The following is a 24,007-nucleotide window of genomic DNA, read 5'->3' as shown; positions in this document are numbered from 1 at the left end:
GGGGAGGTGACAAGTGTCCCCGCGACGCACGGGGTGACACATTCCCGCGGGGGGGGGAGGGCCGAGCCGAGTCCCTCCCCCCCTTGTGCCCCATAGAACCCCCCTCTGCCCCATAGATGCCCTAGAGAGCCCATAGAGACCTTATAGAGCCCCTCAGAGACCCTATAGGGGCCCATAGAGCCCCATAGATGCCCTATAGGGCCCCATAGATGCCCTAGAGAGCCCCATAGATGCCCTAGAGAGGTCATAGAACCCATATAGGGCCCCACAGATGCCCTAGAGAGCCCCATCGATGCCCTAGAGAGGCCATAGATCCCCTATAGGGCCCCACAGATGCCCTAGAGAGCCCCATAGATGCCCTAGAGACCCCATAGATGCCCTATAGAGCCCGTAGAGACCTTAGAGAGCCCCTTAGAGACCCTATAGGGGCCCATAGAGCCCCATAGATGCCCTAGAGAGCCCCATAGATGCCCTAGAGAGGCCATAGATCCCCTATAGGGCCCCATAGATGCCCTAGAGAGCCCCATAGATGCCCTAGAGAGGCCATAGATCCCCTATAGGGCCCCATAGATGCCCTAGAGAGCCCATAGAGACCTTATAGAGCCCCTGAGAGACCCTATAGGGGCCCATAGAGCCCCATAGATGCCCTATAGAGCCCCATAGATGCCCTAGAGAGCCCCATAGATGCCCTAGAGACCCTATAGAGCCCCACAGAGCCCCTATAGAGCCCCATAGATGCCCTAGAGAGCCCATAGAGCCCCTATAGGGCCCCATAGATGCCCTATACTGCCCCACAGGTGCCCTATTGAGCCCATAGAGACCCTATAGAACCCAGAGAGACCCTATAGAGCCCCACAGAGCCCCCATAGAGCCCCACAGATGCCCTATAGAGCCCACAGAGCCCCCATAGAGCCCACAGAGCCCCTATAGAGCCTCATAGATGCCCTAGAGAGCGCCATAGATGCCCTAGAGAGCCCATAGATCCCCTATAGAGCCTCACAGATGCCCTATTGAGCCCATAGAGACCCTATAGAGCCCCATACAGCCCTTATAGGGCCCCATAGATGCCCTATACTGCCCCACAGATGCCCTATTGAGCCCATAGAGACCCTATAGAACCCAGAGAGCCCCTATAGGGCCCCATAGATGCCCTATACTGCCCCACAGATGCCCTATTGAGCCCATAGAGACTCTATAGAGCCCCATACAGCCCTTATAGGGCCCCAGAGAGACCCCAGAGAGCCCATAGAGCCCCTATAGGGCCCCATAGATCCTCTATAGAGCCCCACAGATGCCCTATAGAGCCCACAGAGCCCCCATAGGGCCCCACCGAGACCCACGGGACCCGCCGGGGCCCCTGTGGAGCCCCTCCCCCCACGGCCGCGGTCCCGCGTCCCCCGGGGTCGGTCACGGGGCGGCGAGAGCGGGGGAGGGGGACGGACCCGGGGGGGGGGCGGGGGCGGGGAGGACGGAGAATCGGAGGCTCGTCGAGGTCGGACGAGCCCGTCGAGATCACCGAGTGCCCCGGGCAGCCTGGTCCGGCGGCTGACCGCCCTCGCGGCAGGAACGTTTTTCCCCGAATCCGACCCAAACCTGCCCCGGCACGGCTCGCGGCCGCTTCCTCTCCTACCCCCGGTTACCCGAGAGCAGAGCGCGGCACCCCCCTCGCCGCGACCTCCTCTCGGGGCGTCGCGAGAGCGGCGAGGTCTCCCCTCGGCCTCCTCTTCTCCCGAGCGAGCCGCCCCGGGTCCCTCAGCCGCCCCTCGCCGGCTCTCCAGCCCCTTCTCCTTGCGCTCCAGCCCCTTCGCCAGCTCGGGCGCCCTTCTCCGGACGCGCTCCGGCACCTCGACGTCTTTCCCGTAGCGAGGGGCCCGAAACCGAAGCCGGGGCTCGAGGCGTCGCCTCGCCGGCGGTCCCGGCGCGTTGGGCCGGAGAGGCGTCGCTCTCGGCGAGAACCTCTCGGTGACGTTAAATGAAGAATATGGCGCGCGTTTGTGTCTTAACGCTCCGGCCGTACGCTCCGGAAACCCCGATTTGCGCCGAGTTTGTAGCCTCGAGTCGGCGCTTGTTTGGGTACCTTCGGAAAGGATTGTTCACTATTATTGTTCTCGACCGTTTTCCACGTCCTGCTTTGCGCTAACGATGGCCGCTTGGGCCGCGCCAACAGCGGCTGCTGTGCAAGCGGCCGCTTCTCTCCGCGTTGACACGGTTTTCGTTCGGCGAGTTCTCGGAGGTCGGCACACGGCGGTGAGTCTGCCCGTTCGCAGACAGCTGGACGGCGAGATAAATCTGTTAAATGTCTCTTTCAGAAAAAAGGTAGCGCTGCGCGGGGTCGGTGCGACCCGAGCGCGGGACCCGGCCCTCGGCCTTGGTGAACCTCGTACGATTGGCCTCAACCCGTGGGCCCAGCCTGTCCAGATCCCCCCAGAGATCCTCCCTACCCTCCAGCGGATCGACCCTCCCTCCCAACTTGGCGTCGTCACCAAACTTGCCGGGGGTGCGCTCGATCTTCTCGTCCAGGTCATGGATAAAGATCATCCAGGTCATGGATAAAGATCATCCAGGTCATTGATAAAGATCATCCAAGTCATGGATAAAGATCATCCAGATCATCGATAAAGATCATCCAGGTCATGGATAAAGATCATCCAGGTCATCGATAAAGATCATCCAAGTCATGGATAAAGATCATCCAGATCATCGATAAAGATCATCCAGGTCATGGATAAAGATCATCCAGGTCATCGATAAAGATCGTCCAGGTCATCGATAAAGATCATCCAGGTCATGGATAAAGATCATCCAGGTCATGGATAAAGACATTAAACAGAACCGGCCCAACCCCGAGCCCTGGGGAACACCACTCGTGACCGTTCCCCAACCAGATTTAACTCTTCATCACCGCAACCCTCTGGGCTCGGCCGTCCGGCCGGCGTTTCACCCAGCGAAGAGGACACTCGCCCGGGCCAGGAGCCGCCAGCTTCTCCAGGAGCATGCCATGAGAGACGGCGTCAACGGCCTTGCTGAAGTGCAGGTAGACAACGTCCACGGCCTTTCCCTCATCCGCTAGGCGGGTCACATGGTCACAGGAGGAGATCAGGTTGGCCGAGCAGGACCTGCCAGTTCCCTCAGTACTCTTGGACGGATCCCGCCGGGTCCCATAGATCCGTGAGTGTCCAGACGGCGTAGGAGGTCCCTGACTAATTCCTCCTGGATGAAGGGGGATGTTCTGCTCTTCATCCTCACCTTCCAGCTCAGGGGCGGGGTACCCTGAGGATGACCGGTCTCCCGATTAAAGACTGAGGCAAAGGCGGCGTGAAGCACCTCGGCCTCTTCCTCACCTCTGGTGGCGACGTCCCCTTCTGTACCCATTAAAGGATAGATCTTCTCCTTGGGATTCTTTTTACTGTTAACGTCTTTGTAAAAACCTTTTTGGTTGTCCCTTACGGCAGTGGCCAGATTTAGTTCTAGCCGAGCTTCTGCCTTTCTAATTTCCTCTCTGCATGACCTCACAAGATCCCCGTACTCCTCCCAACTTGCCCGCCCTTTCCTCCGGAGATGATAAACTCTCCTTTTTTTCCTGACTCCCAGCAAAAGCTCCCCGTTCAGCCAGGCCGGTCGTTTTCCTCGGCGGTTCGACTCGCGGCGCGGGGGAATAGCCTGGTCCTGAGCCGTTAAGATTTCCTTCTTAAAGAACGTCCATCCCTCCCGGACCCCTTTGGAGGGATGGTGGGACGTTCAGGAGACGGTGGGACGTGGGGAGACGGTGGGAATGGAGGGATAGTGGGATGTGGGGAGACGGTGGGACATGGAGGGATGGTGGGACGGTGGGGAGACGGTGGGACGTGGGGAGACGGTGGGAAATGGAGGGATAGTGGGACGTGGGGAGACGGTGGGATGTGGGGAGATGGTGGGACCTTCAGGAGATGGTGGGACGTGGAGGGATGGTGGGACATGGAGGGATGGTGGGACGTGGAGGGATGGTGGGATGTGGGGAGATGGTGGGACGTGGGAGGGATGGTGGGACCTTCAGGAGATGGTGGGACGTGGAGGGATGGTGGGACGTGGAGGGATGGTAGGACGTGGAGGGATGGTGGGACGTGGGGAGATGGTGGGACCTTCAGGAGATGGTGGGACATGGAGGGATGGTGGGACGTGGAGGGATGGTGGGATGTGGAGGGATGGTGGGATGTGGGGAGATGTTGGGACCTTCAGGAGATGGTGGGAAATGGAGGGATAGTGGGATGTGGGGAGACGGTGGGACATGGAGGGATGGTGGGACGTGGGGAGACGGTGGGGACTTGAGGGGATGGTGGGATGTGGGGAGACGGTGGGATGTGGGAGATGGTGGGACCTTCAGGAGATGGTGGGATGTGGAGGGATGGTGGGACGTGGAGGGATGGTGGGATGTGGGGAGATGGTGGGACCTTCAGGAGATGGTGGGACATGGAGGGATGGTGGGACGTGGAGGGATGGTGGGATGTGGGGAGATGGTGGGACGTGGAGGGATGGTGGGACGTGGGGAGATGGTGGGATCTTCAGGAGATGGTGGGGCATGGAGGACAGGACGGCGTGGGGCAGACATCGGCACCTGCAGCGGGAGAAGCCGCATCCTTGGGAGCCAGTAGGTCCCAGAGGGCGATCCCCAAACTCTGCCCCACACGTGTGGGTCACAACCGCTGCCCCCCCCACCCCCCAGGGCCCCGCCCTCCCTCCCCAGCCCCACATCTGCCCCCGGGCGTGTCTCTCCCCACAGTGTGGCCGTGGGATCGGCGTGGGGCAGGTCATGGTCGTGTTGCGCCGTGGGGCAGGTCGAGATGCGCCATGGGGCAGGTCGAGGCTGTGGGGCACCGTGGGGCGCGCCGTGTTGCACGGCGGTCGGCCATCTTGTGTCAGCTCCGGCCATCTTGAGGATGCCGCACCGTGGGACCGTTGGCGTCACGCCGTGGGGCAACCCTCGCCCCCACCCCCCCCCCCCACAAACGCAGCCCCACACAAACCGCTGCTGCTTGACGGTTTTTATTGGCCCACCGAGGTTGGGGGGCCGGGAGGGGGGGTGTGGGGCAGTTAGGGGTCCGGGGGGACGGTTGGAGGGCCAGAGCTTCACTCCTCGTTGAGGCCCTTCTGGTGGAGAAAGAGAAGAAGGGCGCGTGAGCGTGGGGCAAGGGGGCGGCCGTGGGGCGGCCGTGGGGCGGCCGTGGGGGGGGGGGGAAGGTCCCACCTTGGCGCCGATGTCGCGGCTCTTGGCCCGCAGCTTGTTGACCTGGGACTCGGCGATGTCGGCGCGCTCCTCCGCCTCGTCCAGCTCGTGCTGCGCCTTGCGGAACTTGGCCAGGTTGGTGTTGGCCTGTTCCTCCTGGGCGGGGCGGAGAGGGCGGGGGGGGGCGTCAGTGGGGCTGCCCCCCATCCACCCGTCCAGCTGTCCCGCCTGCCACCCGTCCAGCTGTCCTACCGGCCGTCCAGCTGTCCATCTGTCTGCGCTTCTTAGTGTTCCCTCTGTCCCACCATCCAGCCAAGCATCCCGCCTTCCAGCCCTCCAACCCGCCTTCATCCACCCAGCCATCCAACCAACCAGCTCCTCATCCAACCACCCACCCCACCAGCCAGCCATCCAACCAACCAGCTCCTCATCCAATCAACCATCTACTCAACCTTCCGCTCAGCCATCCCAACCTTCTAGCCAGTTGTCCCACCTTCCATCCACTCAACCACCCAAACAGCCATCTACTCAACCTTCCATCCACCCGCCCACCCAACCAGCTCCTCATCCACTCAACCATCCACTCAACCATCCAATTAGCCATCTACTCAACCTTCTGGCCATCCACCCAACCATCCCACCAGCCATCCATCCACCCAACCATCCACCCAACCATCCGACCAACCATCTCCTCATCCAATCAACCATCCAACCACTCATCCACTCAACTTGCCACCCATCTGTCCATCCATCCACCCGTCCATCCATCCATCCAACCTTCTAGCCACTTGTCCCACCTTCCATCCATTCAACCATCCAACTAGCCATCTACTCAACCTTCCAGCCATCCACCCAACCATTCATCCACCCACCCATCCGTCCATCCATCCCCCCAACCACCCCTCCATCCAGCCAGCCTTCTAGCCACTTGTCCCACCTTCCAGCCACTCAACCGGCCACCCGTCCCACCTTCCATCCGCCCAAGCAACCCGGGTTGGATCCTTCCATCCCGTCATTCAACCATCCACTCAACCATCCACTCAACCATCCAACCAACCATCTCTCCCACCTTCCACCGATCCAACCAACCTTCATCCACCCCACCATCATCCCTCCATCTCTCCCTTGACCCACCCTCCCCACCCCTTCACCACGCCATGTCCAGGTCCCCTGGGACTTCCCCCGCCCTCTCCTGCGCCCCAGCCCCGCCCCACTCCCCCCTAGGGGGTGGCCCCACGGCCGCCCCCCCGGCGCTCACCGCCTCCTCCGCCTGCCGCTTGTAGGCCTTGACCTTCAGCTGGAGCTTGTCCACCAGGTCCTGCAGCCGGACCAGGTTCTTGCGGTCCTCCTCCGTCTGCCAGGGGAGACACGTGTGGGTCAGGACCCGGACCCATCCGTGCTCCGGGGCACCGCGAGAGCAATTAGGGTCAGGAGACGATTAACGATGTTCTGGGGCGGGGGGAGCGGAACCCCTCGAGATCTGTGGGTCGCCTCGGCCATGGGGCAGAAGGTGGGGTTGACCCGCAGGGCGAAGGCGGCTTCTTGGCCCCGCCGAGGTCCCACGTGAGGTTCTGGGTCACGCAAAGACCCTGGGGATGCTGGGAGGGCGGGAGGCGGCCTGGGGGGCTCACGGCCACCGGGTCGACCGCGTTCTAGGTCGCGCTACGGCGTCGGACGTGGAGGCAGCGGGTGGGCTGGGTAACCCGCGTCCCCCCGGCCACCGGGTCGACCGCGTTCTAGGTCGCGCTACGGCGTCGGCCGGAGGTCGCTGCGGCCGCGGGGCCAGCGGGCGACCTTCCGGGCCGCCCCACCTGGTAGCTGAGCTCCTTGACGCGCCGCTCGGACTTGCGGAGGCCCTTGACGCTCTCGGCGTTGCGCTTCTGCTCGGCCTCCAGCTCGTTCTCCAGCTCCCTGACGCGGGCCTCCAGCTTCTGCAGCTGCTTCTTGCCCCCTTGAGGGCCAACTGCTCGGCCTCGTCCAACCGCAGCTGCAGGTCCTTGATGGTCTGCTCCGTGTTCTTCTTCATCCGCTCCAGGTGGGCGCTGGTGTCCTGCTCCTTCTTCAGCTCCTCGGCCATCATGGCCGCCTGCCCGAGGAGAGAAGCGATGGCAGGAGGAGGCCCCGGGCGCCTTCTCCGTCCCCCCGGGCCGGACGGCGCCCGAGGCGCGGGTCCCCCCGCGGCACTCACGTCGGTGACGGCCTTCTTGGCCTTCTCCTCGGCGTTCCTGCACTCCTGGACGGCCTCTTCCAGCTCCGCCTGCAGCTGGGAGACGTCGCCCTCCATCTTCTTCTTCTGGCCGATGAGGCCGGTGTTCTGGGGAACAGAACGGAGCGTCCCGCGCCGGCCCCCCGAGCCCCCCGCCTCCGCTCTCGGCGAGCCGCCCCGGCGGCCGCCCGCGCCCCCGGGTTCTCCGGGGCCGGAGCGTCCCCGGACGGAGGCGAGCTCTCTCCTCGGAGCCGCGGGAGGTCTCACCTGCGAGTGGAGGAGCTGGACCCTCTCGCCGGCCTCGACCAGCTCCTGCTCGGCCAACTTGCGGGCCCTCTCGCTCTGCTCCGCCGCCGCCCGCAGCTCCTCCAGCTCCGACTGCAGGAGGCCGTTCCTCCGCTCCACGATGGCGACGTTCTCCTTCAGGTCCTCGTTGACCCGCGCCGCGTCGTCCAGCTGCAGCTGCGCGTCCTGCCGGGCGGCGCGGGGAGGGGAAGGCGGTGAGCGGGGAGGGCGGGGAAGGGGGGGGGCCGCCGCCGCGGGGCGGCGGGGACGGCGACGCCTCGCCTCCTCGGGGGCCGGCCGGCCGACGGGTACCTTGAGGTAGCCCTGCAAGGTCTTGACTTGCTTCTGGGCCTCGGCGGCCAGGCGGTTGGCGTGGCCGAGCTGGAGCTCCATCTCGTTGAGGTCGCCCTCCATCTTCTTCTTCAGCCTCAGGGCCTCGCTGCGGCTCCGGGTCTCGGCGTCCAGCGAGGTCTGCAGCGAGTCCACCGCCCGCAGGTGGTTGCGCTTGGCCTGCTCCGCCTCCTCGTCCTTCTCGGCCAGCTTGCGCTCGTAGTCCGCCTTCGCCTGGTTGAACTCCAGCTGGGCCCTCAAGATCTTGCCCTCCTCGTGCTCCAGAGAGGCCTGGGGGGCACGGAGAGGACGTCGGGGACCCCGGAGGAGACCGGGAGGAGACGGGGAGGCGCGGGGACGCGCCTCGGCTCACCTCGGCCTCCTCCAGCGCGGCTTGAAGCTCCAGCTTCTCGGCGTCCAGCTGCTTCCGCGCCTTCTCCAGCTCGTGGACGGTCTTGTGGCTGGCGCCCAGCTGCTCCGTCAGCTCCGAGATCTCCTCTGCGCGGGGGAGAGCCCGCCGGGTCACGGGGAAGGCGGCGGGGGAGAGCGGGGCGGGCGGGGGACGGGCGCGCCCCGGGGTCTCACCTTGCAGGTTCTTGTTCTCCCTCCTGAAGGTCTCCAGGTGCTCGAGCGACTCCTCGTAGGCGTTCTTCAGCTTGAAGAGCTCGGTGCTGAGGGACCTGGCCTCCTTCTGCGACGCCTCCAGCTCCGTCTGCGACTCCTCGAACTTCTGCTTCCACTCGGACAAGATCTACGGGGACACCGCCAGGACCCTCGTCACCAGCTGCTTCCCCCACGAAGAGCCCTCTCGCCATCCTCCTCCTCCTCTCCCCAGCAATCTCCTGGTGGGACGTGAAGCTCTGCCGAGACACGGCCCCTCGCAGTCGCCCGCCTTTCTTCTGGGCTTCTTCTCCTGCCCGTCTTTGGTGGGCACGATGGGTGGGCCCCGCGTCGCTCCGCCCCCTTCCCACCCTCCTCCTCCTCCCACCCGTCCTTGGCGCCCCCAACCTTGTCGAAGCTCCTCTGCTTCTTGTCCAGGGCGGCGGCGGCCGCGTTCGACCGCTCCAGGTCCGCCATCAGGTCTTCGATCTCGTTCTGCAGCCGGTGCTTGGTCTTCTCCAGGGAGGAGCACTTGGCGTTGACCGCCTCCACCGCCTCCTCGGCCTCCTGCAGCCGCTGGGCCAGCTTCTTCCTACCGGGCGGAAAGCAGGGGAGAAACCCGCGCGTGACCCCGCCAGCCCGGCCGCTCGGTCGCCCGCGAAACGAAGACGCTTGAGGGGAAGGCGGCGGGAGGACGCGTGAGGGCCGCGGGCGGTCTAGGTTGCTCGAAACGGGTTTTGAGGTCCCACGTTGGGCTCGAGACCTGCCCCGCGTGAAGCAGCCCGACGTGCCGGGCGGTGGCTGCTTGAGGGAAGAGGGGCGGTGGCGGCCGGCAAGACCAAGCGGGCGCCGCCACCCACGGGAGAGCCTCGGCGTCCGTGGGGAGGTGACTCACTTGGCCTCCTCCAGCTCCTCGGTGCGCTGGATGGCGTCCGTCTCGTACTTGGTCCGCCACTGCGCCACCTCGGAGTTGGCCTTGGAGAGCGAGCGCTGGAGCTCGGCCTTGGCCTCCGTCTCCTCCTCGTACTGCTCCCGCAGCAGGTCGCAGTCGTGCCGGGCCGACTGGAGGGCGTGGGCCAGCGCGTTCTTGGCCTGGGGCGGGGGGCGGCGAGGAGAAGGTGGGACCCCCGGGTCCACGTCAGCTGGAGCCCTCTTGGGGTTCTCCAAGCCACTAAGAGCTGGTCTTCATCTCCCCGACCTTCTGTAGACCCTAACCCAGCCTCCTCGGGACCAACCCAACCTTCCGTAGACCTTCTGTAGACCCACCCAACCTCCTCGGGACCAACCCAACCTTCCGTAGACCTTCTGTAGACCCACCCAACCTCCTCGGGACCAACCCAACCTTCCGTAGACCTTCTGTAGACCCACCCAACCTCCTCGGGATGAACCCAACCCAACCTGCTTGAAGACCCACCAACCCCACCAAACTTCCTGAGGACCCTCAAGTCGTTTTCTCCCGCTGGGAGGTCAGGCTCACGCTGCGCCCCAGTCCCAAACCAACCTCACCCTTGACCTTGATGGTGTCTTCCAGCCCCACCGACCTCCCCAACGAAGCCCTACCTTGGCCTCTTCCTCTAGCTGCCTCTTGAGGTCCTCCAGCTGCTGGGTGTAGGTGAGTTTCCCTCGCGTCAGCTGGTTGATGAAGGCTTCCTTCTCCTCCAGCTGCCTGGAGAGCTCACCTGCGGGGTGGAAAGGTGGACAATCACTCGCTGGAGAGACCCCAAAGCCGCCCTACTGGGCACGGGCTTGGCGATTGGGACGGGGAAGAGCGAGGCCCTCACCGTTCTCGGTCTGGAGCCTGGCCCGTTGGGTGGTGAGGTCGTTGACCATGCGCTGAGCCTCTTCGGACTTGGTCCGGTGCTCGTTCATCTGGTCTTCCATGGTGCGGCACATCTTCTCCAGGATGGCCTGGAGACAGGAAGGGCAGGAAGATGAAAGGGAATGTAGGGAGAGTGACAGAAGAGTTGTCCCTTCATGGTTGGAGACCCAACTCCTACCTTGGCCTTGATCAGCTGCTCCATGTTGGAGCCGACGTCGTCCAGCTCCAGCTTGAGCTCGCTCTTCTCCTTCTCCAGCTTCTGCTTGACGCGCTGCAGGTTGTCGATCTGCTCGCCGAGCTCGGCCACGCTGTCGGCGTGCTTCTTGCGCAGCGCGGCGGCCGTGGCCTCGTGCTGCAGCGTGGCCTCCTCCAGGTCCCGCCGCATCTTCTGGAACTCCGCCTCCCGCTTCTTGTTGAGCTCGATCTGCACCGAGGTGGCGCCGCCCGCCTCCTCCAGCCGCTCGCTGATCTCCTCCAGCTCCCGCGACAGCTCCGAGCGCAGCTTCTCCACCTTGGCCCTGCCCGTCCGCTCCGCCTCCAGCTCCTCCTCCAGCTCCTCGATCCGCGCCTGTGGTCCGGGGACAGGGACAGCGTCGTCGGGCTCGACTCCGCCCAACTCATCCGCTCGCCTCAACCCAACCGGCTGGAGACTCTTCAACCTAACCGGCTGGAGACTCTTCAACCTAACCGGCTGGAGACTCTTCGACTCAACAAAGCTCATCCCAACCAGCTGGAGACCCTTCAACTCAACCCAACCAGCTGGAGACTCTTCCTCTCAAGGCAGCCCAACCAGCTGGAGACTCTTCAACCCAACTAGCTGGAGACTCTTCAACTTAACGCAGCTCAACCCAACAGGCTGGCGACTCTTCAACTCAACCCAACCAGCTGGAGACTCTTCAACCCAACCAGCTGGAGACTCTTCAACTCAACTAAAATCAACCCAACCAACTGGAGACTCTTCAACTCAACCAGTCTTGAGGACATTCAGCTCAACCGACCCTTGACCTGCCTGGATCAGGCAGCTCAGCGCAACCTTCTCTGAGGACGTCAGAGTCAACGTGATCTGACCCGGATGGTCTGCTCACCTCAGGTGACCCTCCTCGAGCAACCCCACCAACCTCGAGTGCTCCAGCCCCATTGGTTCAGCTCACCCCACCCCAAAGACAACCCGCCTGGGAACCCAGGAGTCATTTCTGGGAGATAAATCACGGGGAGGGGTTGGATGAAGGGACGTGCCTTGAGCTCCAGACCTGGGGTGGGCGGCGTGCCGCTCTAGGTCCTTCTCGAAAAGGTGGGAAGAAGAAAAGGGGGAGGAGCGGCCCCTCCTCCTGGTTGGCCCACAAGCTGGCCCCGCCTCCCCCTCCGCCTCACCTGAAGCTCTTTCAGCTTCTTCTGGAGCTGGGCGGCGATCGCTTGCTCGTCCTCGATTCTGGCGTTGAGCGCGTTGAGCTCAAAGTCTTTCCTGGGCGGGGAGAGAAATGCCAGCCCGTCACGCTCCCGGGTCCTCAGCAGAGAGCGGGATTATGGGTAAAGGATGAGCGGGTGGGAGGGGCGCTACTTTTTCAGCCTTTCATCCAATTGCTGCTTGTCGTTCTCCAGGTCCATGATGTTCTCCTGAGCCAGCTTCAAATCGCCTTCCAGCTTCCTCTTGGCCCGTTCCAGGTCCATCCGGATCTTCTTCTCCTGCTCCAGCGAGCTCTCCAGCTGCGAGCGAGGCAGAGACCCCCCCCATCAGCCCCCAAAACACCCACCCCAGCAGGACCTTCCCCCCCCACGGGACCAGCTACGGGCGGGACGGGACTCACGTCGTCCACTTGCTGCTCCAGCTTGACTTTGGCCTTCGTCAAGGTGTTGACCTTGTCTTCCTCGGCCTGCAGGTCGTCCAGCGCTTGCTGGTGAGCTTCCTGCAGGGCCTTCTTCTCCTTCGTCAGCTTGGCGATGATCTCGTCCAGCCCGGCCATCTCCTCGGTGAGGTTCTTGACCTGCAGGAGGAGCAACGTCAGGCCTCCAGCTCGGTGCCAGAGGTAGGGCAAGAGGCAGGAGGTTGTTCTCGCTCTTGGTTGAGCTGGGCCTAAGTCAGGAGATGTAGGAGAACCCAACCAGCCTTGGGTCTTCATGACCCAACCAGCCTTGGGTCTTCTTGATGTAGCCCAACCCAACCAGCCTTGGGTCTTCCCAACCCAACCAGGCTGAGTTGACTCAAGTCCCCTCAGCTCGGGGTCGAGGCCTCTCCCCACCCTCACCTTGTTCTCGGTGGCGTGTTTCTCCTTCTCCACCTTGGCCAAAGACAACTCCAGGTCATCGATGTCCTTCTTTAGCTCCGAGCACTCGTCCTCCAGCTTCCTCTTCTTGGCCGTCAGCTCGGCGTTCATCTCCTCCTCGTCCTCCAGCCGCTCCGTCAGCTCCTTCGCCTTGGCCTCCAGCTGGATCTTGTTCTTGGATCAGCTGGTCGCAGCGCTCCTCGGCGTCGGCGAGGTTGTCCTGCTCCTGGAAAGGGGGAAGGTGGGTGGGGAGGGGGAAGGAAGGAGGACGGACGGGCTGGGGCAATCTCCGTCACTCACGGGCCTGCACTTGGAGCTGAAGGTCGTTCTTCTCCTGCAGCAGCGAGACCATCTTCTCCTCCAGCTCCTTCCGCCGGGCCTCCGACTTCTCCAGGGCCTCCTTCAGCCGCCCAAAACTCCTCCTTCATGGTCTGCGGGAGGCAGGAAGGTCCCCTGTAAATCTCGCGTCTTCCTCCCACCTCCCCGTGTACCCCTCCGTCTCTCCGCCCGCCCACCCTCTCCGTCCCTGCCCCACCTGCATCTCCTTCTCCGTCTCGGCGCTCTTCAGCAAGGGCTTGATCTTGAAGTAGAGCTTCATCCACGGCCAGTTCTTCAACCCCCATGAAGGCCCTGACGTTTCCACTGGATCACCAGCAGCGAGTCCCTGGGTGGGGCAAAGCAAGATGGGGGTCACCAGGGGCTTCCACCCCACGTGGACCCCACCGCCGCCGCCGCCCCACCGCCCACCGGCGTTCCAGGATCTTCTTGAACTCCTGCCGGGAGAGGAAACCACGGACTTGGGCCTGCAAGCGGGTCATGATGCGGGCCAGGCGCTCGTCCCGCATCTCCTCCAGCAGCCCCAGCAGCCCGGCCTTGAAGAAGACCTTCAAGGAGAGATGAAGGTCAGTGCTACGGGTCGGGGGGGGGGGGTTTGGTGGGTCGGTGGAGGGTGGGCGGTGGGGTGGATGGAGGGAGCTCAGGTGGACACGGGGACTGTGGGACCATGACGCCCACGAGCCCTCGGGGAGACCACGTGACCTCACCTTGGTGTGCCCGAACTTGTACTGGTTGTGGTCGATGTCAAGGGACCCCAGGAGCTTCTCGGCGCCCTTGCGGCTGTCGATGAACTGCCCCTCGGGGATGGCCGCCGGGTTCAGGATGCGGTACCTGGGGGCGGGAGAGGGCGGGACGGCCCCGAATCAGCCCCGGCGGGGTTGTCCGCCCCCTCCCCGCGCCCCACGGTCCACGTCTACTACCGCTGGCGGAAGTCCCCGTAGAGGATGCGGTTGGGGAAGCCCTTGCGGCAGATGCGGATGCCCTCCAGCACCCCGTTGCAGCGGAGCTGGTGCATCACCAGGGGGTTATTCATCACACCTAGTGGGGGGGGGGGGTCATCATGACCGGTGGGTCCAAGGCTTGCCCCACGGCGCTGCTCCCCGCCACCGCCGTTGGCCAGGGTCCCTGGGTTTGGCCCCACCCTCTCAGATCAACCCTTGGGGATTGGCTCACCGGGAGACTTGGTCTCGTTGGGGATGATGCAGCGGACGAAGTGCGGGTGGGTGGACCGCAGGTTGGTCATCAGCTTGTTGAGGTTCTCCTGGTGGGTGGAGAAGGAGATGATGGAGGGAATGAAGAGCCCAACCACATGTTGGCCACCCCCAGCACACCCTGGGGTCCACCATTAACCCCTGGACCCTCACCCGGTGCAGGGCGGAAACCGTCTGGAAGGAGGAGCCTTTCTTCTTGGCTCCTTTCCCCTTCTCCATGGCTGTTGGAGAAGAAGAAAAGATGAGACACGTCAAGGACGGGAGGGGAAGAACCCTGGACGCTCGGGAAGGGGATGCCCCTTACGCGCATCAGCACCGGCGTAGTTGGCAAAGAGGTTGGCCAAGAGCTTGAGGGCCGACTTCTGGTAGAGCCCCACCACCGTCTCGTTGAGGGGGTCCTTGTTCTTCTGCAACCACCCCAGGATGTTGTAGTCCACCGTGCCGGCGTAGTGGATGAGGGCGAAGTGGGCCTCCGGCTTCCCTTTGATGTTGCGTGGCTTCCCAAAGTTGGCCGACTTGCCCAGGTGGTTGTCAAACAGTTTTGGCCTTGAAGGTCATGTCCGAGGCCTTGGGGAACATGCACTCCTCCTCCAGGATGGACATGATCCCCATGGGCTGGGGAGGAGACGACCTCGTCGGCCACGGAGGACGCCCAGCGCCACCCAGCCGGCCGCCGCCGGGGTCCCTGGCGAGCTCCGCCGGGAAGGATCCTTCTCCGGGAGCCCCCTCCGCCCCCGGGAGGCCCGGGGGGAGGCGGTACCTTCTCGATGAGGTCGATGCAGGCCTGGAGGTCCATGCCGAAGTCGATGAACTCCCACTCGATCCCCTCCTTCTTGTACTCCTCCTGCTCCAGCACGAACATGTGGTGGTTGAAGAACTGCTGCAGCTTCTCGTTGGTGAAGTTGATGCAGAGCTGCTCGAAGCTGTTGAACTGGAGGGAGGGGACGGCCCAGAGGCTCAACGTGTCGCCCAATGGGATCAACGGGGTCACCGCAACACCCAATGGGGTCAACTGAACACCCAATGGGGTCAACGCAACACCCAACGGGATCAATGGGGTCACCAGAACACCCAATGGGGTCAACGGAATCAACTCAACACCCAACGGGATCAAGGCAACACCCAGTGGGGTCCATGCAATACCCAACGGGATCAACGGGGTCACCACAACACCCAATGGGGTCAACTGAACGCCCAACGGGGTCAACGGGATCAAATCAACACCCAACAGGGTGAATGCAACACCCAACGGAGTCAAGTGAACACCCAATGGGGTCAACAGCAGTCAACTCAACACCCAATGGGGTCAACGCAATGAGGTCAACCAAGCCTCACGTCGAAGATCTCGAAGCCGGCGATGTCCAGCACGCCGATGAAGTACTGACGCGGCTGCTTGGTCTCCAGCGAGTTGTTGATCCTGGTCACCATCCAGTTGAACATCTTCTCGTAGACGGCCTTGGCCAACGCCCCGACGGCGTAAATCACCTGGCCGAGGGACGTCCCAGCGGTGAGAGGTGGTTCTCGGTGTCCTCCTTGCCCGGGGTGACACCGTGCCACCCCAAAAGGAGGAAGATTTGGCAACGTCCTCCTCACCTGCTGGACATTCTGCCCCTTGGTGACGTACTCGTTGCCCACCTTCACCCGAGGGTGGCACAACCCCTTGAGAAGATCGGCCGAGTTCAGCCCCATCAGGTAGGCCGACTTGTCGGCCTCTGAGGACGCAGAGGAGAAGACGTGAACCCGGAGGACCACGGGCTTCGCCCCGATTCCCGCCCCTTGACCCCGATTGGACCCCACCTTCGGTGCCGTCCGGCTCCGCCTGCTCCTCCCGTTGCTTCTGCTTGAACTTCATGTTGCCGAAGTGCATGATGGCGCCCGTCAGCTTGTAGATGGAGTTCTTCTCCTCTTGGGTGAAGCCCAGGACGTCGAAAGCGCTCTGTGGGGCGAAACCGTGGGGCGAGGTCTTCTCCGGGCAACCACCCCGCCCACCGCCCGGTTGCCCCCCATCTCACGTCGGTGGCCAGGAGCTCCTCGGCGTCATCGATGGACGGCACGGTGGTCTCTCCTTGGGAGATGAAGGCGTAGTCGTAGGGGTTGTTGGTCACCAGCATCATGTCTGCCAGGAGAAGACGGGGTTGGGACGGGCAGGAAGCCACCCGGGGCGGGGCGGGAAAGGGGGCGGGGTCAGGTGTCCACAGGGAGGGCGGGGAGCGTGACTCACCCAGCAGCTCCGGCTTCTTGTTGGAGAGGATCTGGTAGAAGATGTGGTAGTTCCTCTCGGCCTTCAGCTGGAAGATGACGCGGGACTTCTCCAGGAGGTCTGGGGCGGGGATGGAGAGGAGGTGGGCGGGGTTGGGAGGAGGAGGCGGACGGACGGACGGACGACGGCCAACCGGGCGTCCTCCTCGACCCACTCACAGGTCTCGATGTCGGCCGACGCCAACTTCCCGGTGGCCCCGAAATGGATCCGGATGAACTTGCCCTGGGAGAGCAGGAGATGGAGGCGGCCGCCTTCCGCCAGCGCGTCCCGCCCCGTCGTAGACCCCGCCCTGTCGTAGACCCCGCCCCGTCGTAGACCCCGCCCCGTCGTAGACCCCGCCCCACTCACGAATCGGGACGAGTTGTCGTTGCGGACGGTCTTGGCGTTGCCGAAGGCCTCCAGGGCGGGGTTGGCCTGGATGATCTGGTCCTCCAGGGTGCCCTGGTGACGGGGGGGGCGGGACACACGGACAATGGGGTGGGGCTGTCACGGCGGGGGGGAGGGGGTGTGGGCGGGTGGGGGGGGTGGATGGAGAGGTGGGTCGATGCCGTGGGTGGGTGGGGTGGGTGCTTGGATGGTGAGATGATTGGGGCGGGTGGTTGGTTGGGTCGTTGGATGGGTGGGTGGTTGGTTGGTTGGATGGTTAGTTGGTTGGTTGGTTCAGTGGGTGGGTGGTTGGGTGGTTGGATGGTTGGTTGGGTGGTTGAGTGGTGGTTGGGTGGTTGGTTGGATGGTTGGTTGGGTGCTTGGATCGTTGGTTGGGTGGTTTGGTGGGTGGTTGAGTGGTTGGCTAGTTGTTTTGGGTGCTTGGATGGTTTGGTTGGGTGCTTGGGTGGCTGGCTGGATGGTTGGTTGGGTGGTTGGTTAGTTGGTTGGGTGCTTGGATGGTTGGTTGGTTGGGTGGGTGAGTAGTTGGGTTGTTGGTTGGGTGCTTGGATGGTTGGTTGGATGTTTGGTTGGGTGCTTGGATGGTTGGGTGGGTGGTTGGGTGGGTGGACAGGTGGGTGGGTGGTTGGTTGGGTGGTTGGATGGGTGGGTGGGTGGTTGGGTTGTTGGTTGGGTGCTTGGATGGTTGGTTGGGTGGTTGGTTGGGTAGTTGGGTGGGTGGGTTGGGTGGTTGGGTGGGTGAGTGGTTGGTTGGGTGGTTGGGTGGTTGGTTGGTTGGTGGGTGGGTGGGTGGGTGGTTGGTTGGTTGGGTGGGTGGGTGGGTGGGTGGGTGGTTGGTTGGTTGGGTAGTTGGTTGGGTGAGTGGTTGGTTGGGTGGGTGGGTGTCAGAGCGGTGGCCAGACACCAGTGTCCCCCCCCCGGTGCCCTCACCTTGCCGGGGGCCCCCGTCTCCTTCTTGCCGCGGTCGCCGATGGCAGCGATGACAGCGAAGTACTGGATGACCCTCTTGGTGTTCACCGTCTTCCCCGCCCCGGATTCTCCGCTGGGGGCAGCCAATGAGAGTGAGGCCTGGGTGCTGGGAGGCGGGGCTATGGTGCTAGGGGCGGGGCCTTGCTGGAAAGGGGGCGGGCCTTGCAGTAGGTGGACTATGGACCTCCGCAGACAAGTCCAGGTGGGAAGAAGTGGATTGGCCGTGCCGGTGGGTGCGGCTCCAGGGGGGAGAGGGGAGGGGTATGCACAAAGTAGGAGGGGCTTACTGTGGGCGGGGCTAATACGATGTTTAGGGATGAGGTCACTCACGTGATGAGGATGGACTGGTTCTCCCGATCTGGTGGGGCGAGTAGGACAAGCGTGAGGTTTCTGACGCCCGCCTTGGCCCCGCCCCACATCTCCCGCCCCACTTCTGCCCCACATCGAAGCAGTTATGGGGTCCCGGTGGGAGGTCCCTACCCGTCAGCATGTTCTGGTAGGCGTTGTCGGAGATGGAGAAGATGTGGGGCGGAGCTCACTCCGTTTCTTGCCCCGGTAGGCGGCCACCACCTCGGCGTTGTAGACGGGCAACCACTTGTAGGGGTTGACCGTCACGCAGAAGAGCCCCGAGTAGGTCTGGAGAAGGGGCGGGTGGGTCAGGGCCACCGGGTGCCGCCCCACCGGGAGGGGACGTCCCGGGTCTGGGTGGCCCAAGGGGGGGTGGCGATGGGACATCCTGGGTCTGGGTGGCCCGAGGGGTCCGGGGTTGGGACATCTTGGGTGCAGGGATGGGACATCTTGGGTCTTGGTGGCCCTTGGGGTTTTGGGTTTGGACATGTTGGGTCTTGGGTTGGGACATCTTGGCTCTGGGTGGCTTGAGGGGTCTTGGGATGGGACATCTTGGGTCCAGGGATGGGACATCTTGGGTCTGGGTGGCCCTTGGGGTCTTGGGTTGGGACATCCTGGGTCTGGGTGGCCCGAGGGGTCCGGGGTTGGGACATCTTGGGTCCAGGGATGGGACATCTTGGGTCTGGGTGGCCCTTGGGGTCTTGGGTTGGGACATCCTGGGTCTGGGGGGCTCAAGGGGTCTTGGGTTGGGACATCTTGGGTGCAGGGATGGGACATGTTGGTTTTGGGTGGCCCATGGGGTCTTGAGTTGGGACATCTTGGGTCTGGGTGGCCTGAGGGGTCCAGGGATGGGACATCTTGGTTTTCGGTGGCCCTTGTGATGGGACATGTTGTGTCCAGCGATGGGACATCTTGAGTGTGGGTGAACCATGGGGTCTTGGGTTTTGACATCTTGGCTCTGGGTGGCCCTTGGGGTCCAGGGATGGGACATCCTGGGTCTGGGTGGCCTGAGGGGTCCGGGGTTGGGGCATCTTGGGTCCAGGGATGGGACATCTTGGTTTTGGGTGGCCCTTGGGGTCTTGGGTTGGGACATCTTGGCTCTGAGTCACCGTTGGGGTCTTGGGTTGGGACATCTTGGGGTCCAGGGATGGGACATCTTGGGTCTGGGTGGCCTGAGGGGTGGAGGGTTGGGACATCTTGGGTCTTGGGATGGGACATCTTGGCTCTGGGTGGCCCATGGGGTCCAGGGATGGGACATGTTGGTTTTGGGTGGCCCTTGGGGACTTGGGTTGGGACATCTTGGGTCAGGGTGGCCTAAGGGGGGGTGAAGAAGGGGTGCGTGAGGTCCAGGTGGGGTCAGGAGAACCTCACGGGCTCCCAACTCACGTAGATCATCCAGGCGGCGTAGCGCTCCTTGAGGTTGTAGAGGACGGCGGGCTCGTGGAGGAAGGTCAGCATGGCCATGTCCTCGATCTTGTCGAACTTGGGGGGTTCTGCTGCATGATCTGGTCCTCCTTCACCGTCACCGTCTGCTCGGGGGGAGGAGGAAGTCATGGGGCGTGGCGGGGGGGGGCGGGGCAAGGACTTGCCCCCCACCCGTAGGGCTGGGAGTTGGGGTTTGGGTCTCCCTTGGGTGCTGGAGAACATCTGGGTGTCCCTTGGGTGCTGGGGAAGGTCTAGGTGTCCCTTGGGAGCTAGAGAAGATCAGGGTGTCCCTTGGGTGCTAGAGAATGTCTCGGTGTCCCTCAAGTGATTAAGAAGATGGTTTGGGGTCTGGGTGTCCCTTGGGAGCTGGAGAAGATGGGTTGGGATCTGGGTGTCCCTGGGGTGCTGGAGAAGGTGGGTTGGGGTCTGGGTGTCCCTTGGGTGCTGGAGAAGATGGGTTGGGGTCTGGGTGTCCCTTGGGTGCTGGAGAAGGTCTGGGTGTCCCTTGGGTGCTGGAGAAGGTGGGTTGGGGTCTGGGTGTCCCTTGGGTGCTGGAGAACATCTGGGTGTCCCTCAAGTGATTAAGATGGTGCTTTGGGGTCTGGGTGTCCCTGGGGTGCTGGAGAAGGTCTGGGTGTCCCTTGGGTGCTGGAGAAGGTGGGTTGGGGTCTGGGTGTCCCTTGGGTGCTGGAGAACATCTGGGTGTCCCTCAAGTGATTAAGATGGTGCTTTGGGGTCTGGGTGTCCCTGGGGTGCTGGAGAAGGTGGGTTGGGGTCTGGGTGTCCCTTGGGTGTTGGAGAAGGTCTGGGTGTCCCTTGGGTGCTGGAGAACATCTGGGTGTCCCTTGGGTGCTGGAGAAGATGGGCTGGGATCTAGATATTTCCTGGCTTCTAGAGAAGGTGGGATGGGTTCTAGGTGTCCCACACGTGACGGAGACACCGTTTTGGGGTCGCGGCGGTGGCCGGGCCACGCCCCCCGCCCCGACCTTGCCGTGCTCGGTCTCGGCGGTGATCTTGGCGCCCTCGCGGGGTGACGATGGTGGCCTTGACGAACTCCTCCTTCTCGTCGGGGACGAAGATGTCCTTCTTCAGGTCGAAGGGCCGGGTCTGGGCGGCCAACCTCTCCTTCTCCGATTTGCGGAGGTACGGGGCCGCCTCCCCGAATTCGGCCATCTCCACGTTGGGCATGGCGGAGCTGGGCGGGGCAGGGGGGCCTCAGATCCTCCAGTTCTCCCAGTTCCTTCCCAGTTGACCCCATCCCAAGTCCCTGGTGGGCCCATCATTGCCCGGTCTTCTCCCGTTCTCCCTAGTGGACCCATCTCCAGCCCGAGTCCATCTCCCAACCCTTCTCCCTTCCTCCCCAGTGCTCCCAGTTGCTTCCCAGTGCTCCCAGTTCCTCCCCAGTGCTCCCAGTTCCTCCCCAGTTGACCCCACCCCAAGTCCTTGGTGGGCCCATCATTTCCTGGTCTTCTCCAGTTCTCCCAGTTCCCCCTAGTTGACCCATCTCCAGCCCAAGTCCATCTCCCAACCCTTCTCCCTTCCTCCCCAGTGCTCCCAGCTCCTTCCCAGTTCTCCCAGTTCTCCCAGTCCCTCCCCCAGTGCTCCCAGTTCCTCCCCGGTTGACCCCATCCCAAGTCCTTCCTTGGTGGACCCATCATCTCCCAGTCTTCTCCAGTTCTCCCAGTTCCCCCTGGTTGACCCATCTCCATCCTGAGTCCATCTCCCAACCCTCCTCCATTCCTCCCAGTTCCTTCCCAGTTCTCCCAGTTCCTCCCCAGTTGACCCCACCAAGTCCTTCCTTGGTGGTCCCATCATCTCCCATTCCTCCCCAGTGCTCCCAGTTGCTCCCCAGTGCTCCCAGTTGCTCCTGCTTGACCCATCCCCATCCCAAGTCCCTCCCCAATGCTCTGAGTTCCTTCCTAGTTCTCCCAGTTCCTTCCCAGTTTAACCAGTTCCTTCCAGGTTGACCCCATCCCAAGTCCTTCCTTGGTGGTCCCATCATCTCCCGTTCCTCCCCAGTGCTCCCAGTTGCTCCCCATCCCCATTCCAGGTTCCTCCCCAGTGCTCCCAGTTCCTCCCCAGTTCAGCCCAATTTCCCCAGTACCTTATGGTGCCTGCCCTTTAACCCACCCCAGCACCTCCCAGTACCCACCAGTACCACCCCATCCCTCCCGGTCCCTCCCAGTTCCCCCCCCCAGTCCCTCCCAGTGTCCTCCCAGTTCCCCCCAGTTCCCCCATAGACCCCTTCCCAGTCCCTCCTCGTGCCCCCCAGTTCCCTCCCAGTCCCTCCCAGTGCTCCCAGTGCCCAGCCCCACCTCTCTCTGTGGTCTCAGGGTCGGGGAGGACACACGGTGCTGACTCGGGAGTCTCTGGTCCTGGTCCAGGACACAACCACCCCCCCAGTATGTCCCAGTATGTCCCAGTATATCCAGCATCCCCCCCCAAGCCCCACCAGTACTTCCCCAGTAACCTCCTGGTACCATCCAGTATGTCCCAGTATCCCCCAGGATTCCTGCAATGCCCTCCCCCACACATCCCAGTCCCTCCCAGTTCCCCCATAGACCCTCCCAGTCTCATTCCAGTTCCACCATAGACCCTCCCAGTCTCATCCCAGTCCCTCCCAGTTCCCCCCAGATCCTCCCAGTCCCCCCATAGACCCTCCCAGTGCCCTCCCAGTTCCCCCCCTAGACCCTCCCAGTCCCTCCCAGTTCCCCCCTAGACCCTCCCAGTGCCCTCCTAGTTCCCCCATAGACCCTCCCAGTCCCTCCCAGTTCCCCCTAGACCCTCCCAGTCCCTCCCAGTTCCCCCCCTAGACCCTCCCAGTGCCCTCCCAGTTCCCCCCTCGACCCTCCCAGTGCCCTCCCAGTTCCCCCCTTGACCCTCCCAGTCCCTCCCAGTTCCCCCCTAGACCCTCCCAATCCCTCCCAGTCCCCCCAGACCCTCCCAGTGCCCTCCCAATTCCCCCATAGCCCTCTCCCAGTGCCTTCCCAGTTCCCCCGTAGCCCCCTCCCAGTCCCTCCCAGTGCTCCCAGTTCCCCCTGCCCCACCTGCCCGTGGGTCTGCGGGCACCGCCCGGGGGGACCCCCCTTATATCCCCCCTCCCCCCCCCCAACCACGTCACCCACGGGGGGGGGGGGGACACGGACGGGGCCACCTCAAGGCCACCCCCGCCCCGTGGGGACACAGGGACCCCCCATAGATCTATAGGGCCCCCCCCAGCCCCATAGCACCCCCCCAGCCCCATAGCCCCCCCCAACCCCATACGACCCCCATATTTCCCCTATAGGACCCCTATAACTCCCCCCCAGCCCCATAGCCCCCCCCAGCCCCATAGGACCCCCATATCTCCCCTATAGGACCCCCCACAGCCCCCCCCAGCCCCATAGAAGCCCCCCCCAGCCCCATAGGACCCCCATATCTCCCCTATAGGACCCCCATATCTCCCCCCCCTAGAACCCCCCCAGCCCCATAGACCCCCCCCCCAGCCCCATAGGGGCCCCCTATAGCCCCCCCCCCCCGGTTTATTATGGGATGGATGAGGCAAGACAAAAGGCCCGGGGTGGGGGGGAGGGGACAGACAGACAAAGGACAGGTGGGCCCCCCCCTCCCCCCACAATGGGATATTTTTGGGACCCCCCCCGACACCCGATCAGCTCGTGACGCCAGTGGGGCCGGGGGCACCTTCGCCCCGTGGCCATATATGGGGCTGGCCCTATAGATCCCCCCCCCGCGCCCCATAACTCACCTAAGAATAACCGGGGGGGGGCGGGGGGGGGGCCTGCCCCCATCCCCCACCCCGGGGGCACCCGGGCGGCCAAATTTCCCCGTTTCCCCCCAGTTTTCCGGGTTTTTCCCCCAATTTCCTCTGATTTCCCCCCATTTCCACTGATTGCCCCCAGTTTCCCCCCAATTTCCTCCGATTTTCCCCTATTTTGCTGATTTTCCCCTCCATTTCCCCTAATTTCCCCCATTCTTCCCCTAGATTTTCTTATTTCCCCCCAATTTCCTCTGGTTTTCCCTTATTTTCCCTCATTGCCCCAAATTTGGCTAATTTGCCCACAATTTCCCCCCCATTTGCCCTGATTTTCCCCTATAGTCCCCCAATTTTTCTTTTTTTTCCCCCAATTTCCCCTAAATTTTCCTATTTTCCCCCAGTTTCCCCTCCAATTTCCTCTGGTTTTCCCTTATTTTCCCTCATTGCCCCAAATTTGGCTAATTTGCCCACAATTTCCCCCCCAATTCCCCTAATTTTCCCCTATATTCCCCTAAATTTTCTTATTTGCCCCCAGCTTCCCCCCGGTTTCCTCAAATTTCCTCTGCTTTTCCCTTATTTTCCTTATTTTTGCTAATTTGCCTGCAATTTCCCCCCC

General features: G+C 63.1%; 1 protein-coding gene across 1 annotated transcript; it reads right to left on the bottom strand.

Annotated features, from left to right (window-relative positions):
• Positions 1-4,847: 4,847 nt before the first annotated feature.
• Positions 4,848-22,033, bottom strand: LOC115338125 (myosin-7-like). Its single transcript, XM_030006576.1, is given in 49 exon segments — positions 4,848-5,124; positions 5,222-5,356; positions 6,459-6,554; positions 7,012-7,154; positions 7,157-7,286; positions 7,389-7,514; positions 7,674-7,877; positions 8,004-8,312; positions 8,395-8,519; positions 8,607-8,772; positions 9,030-9,213; positions 9,517-9,713; positions 10,182-10,300; positions 10,403-10,529; positions 10,619-11,008; positions 11,812-11,902; positions 11,999-12,144; positions 12,246-12,422; positions 12,684-12,878; positions 12,880-12,927; positions 13,006-13,116; positions 13,118-13,132; positions 13,237-13,314; positions 13,316-13,339; positions 13,341-13,365; positions 13,449-13,585; positions 13,745-13,868; positions 13,958-14,075; positions 14,211-14,298; positions 14,402-14,469; positions 14,553-14,793; positions 14,795-14,863; positions 15,009-15,179; positions 15,584-15,733; positions 15,842-15,960; positions 16,046-16,184; positions 16,261-16,364; positions 16,470-16,568; positions 16,667-16,730; positions 16,857-16,949; positions 17,826-17,937; positions 18,195-18,222; positions 18,345-18,398; positions 18,401-18,500; positions 19,599-19,714; positions 19,717-19,741; positions 20,624-20,672; positions 20,674-20,832; positions 21,953-22,033. Coding segments are annotated over 48 exon segments (5,802 nt in total). The 5' UTR covers positions 20,826-20,832; positions 21,953-22,033; the 3' UTR covers positions 4,848-5,103.
• Positions 22,034-24,007: the final 1,974 nt, after the last annotated feature.

The sequence above is a fragment of the Aquila chrysaetos genome, unplaced genomic scaffold (genome assembly GCF_900496995.4).
Source record: "Aquila chrysaetos chrysaetos unplaced genomic scaffold, bAquChr1.4, whole genome shotgun sequence".
NCBI classification, from domain to species: domain Eukaryota; kingdom Metazoa; phylum Chordata; class Aves; order Accipitriformes; family Accipitridae; genus Aquila; species Aquila chrysaetos.
This window is presented reverse-complemented; position numbering and strand designations above follow the sequence as displayed.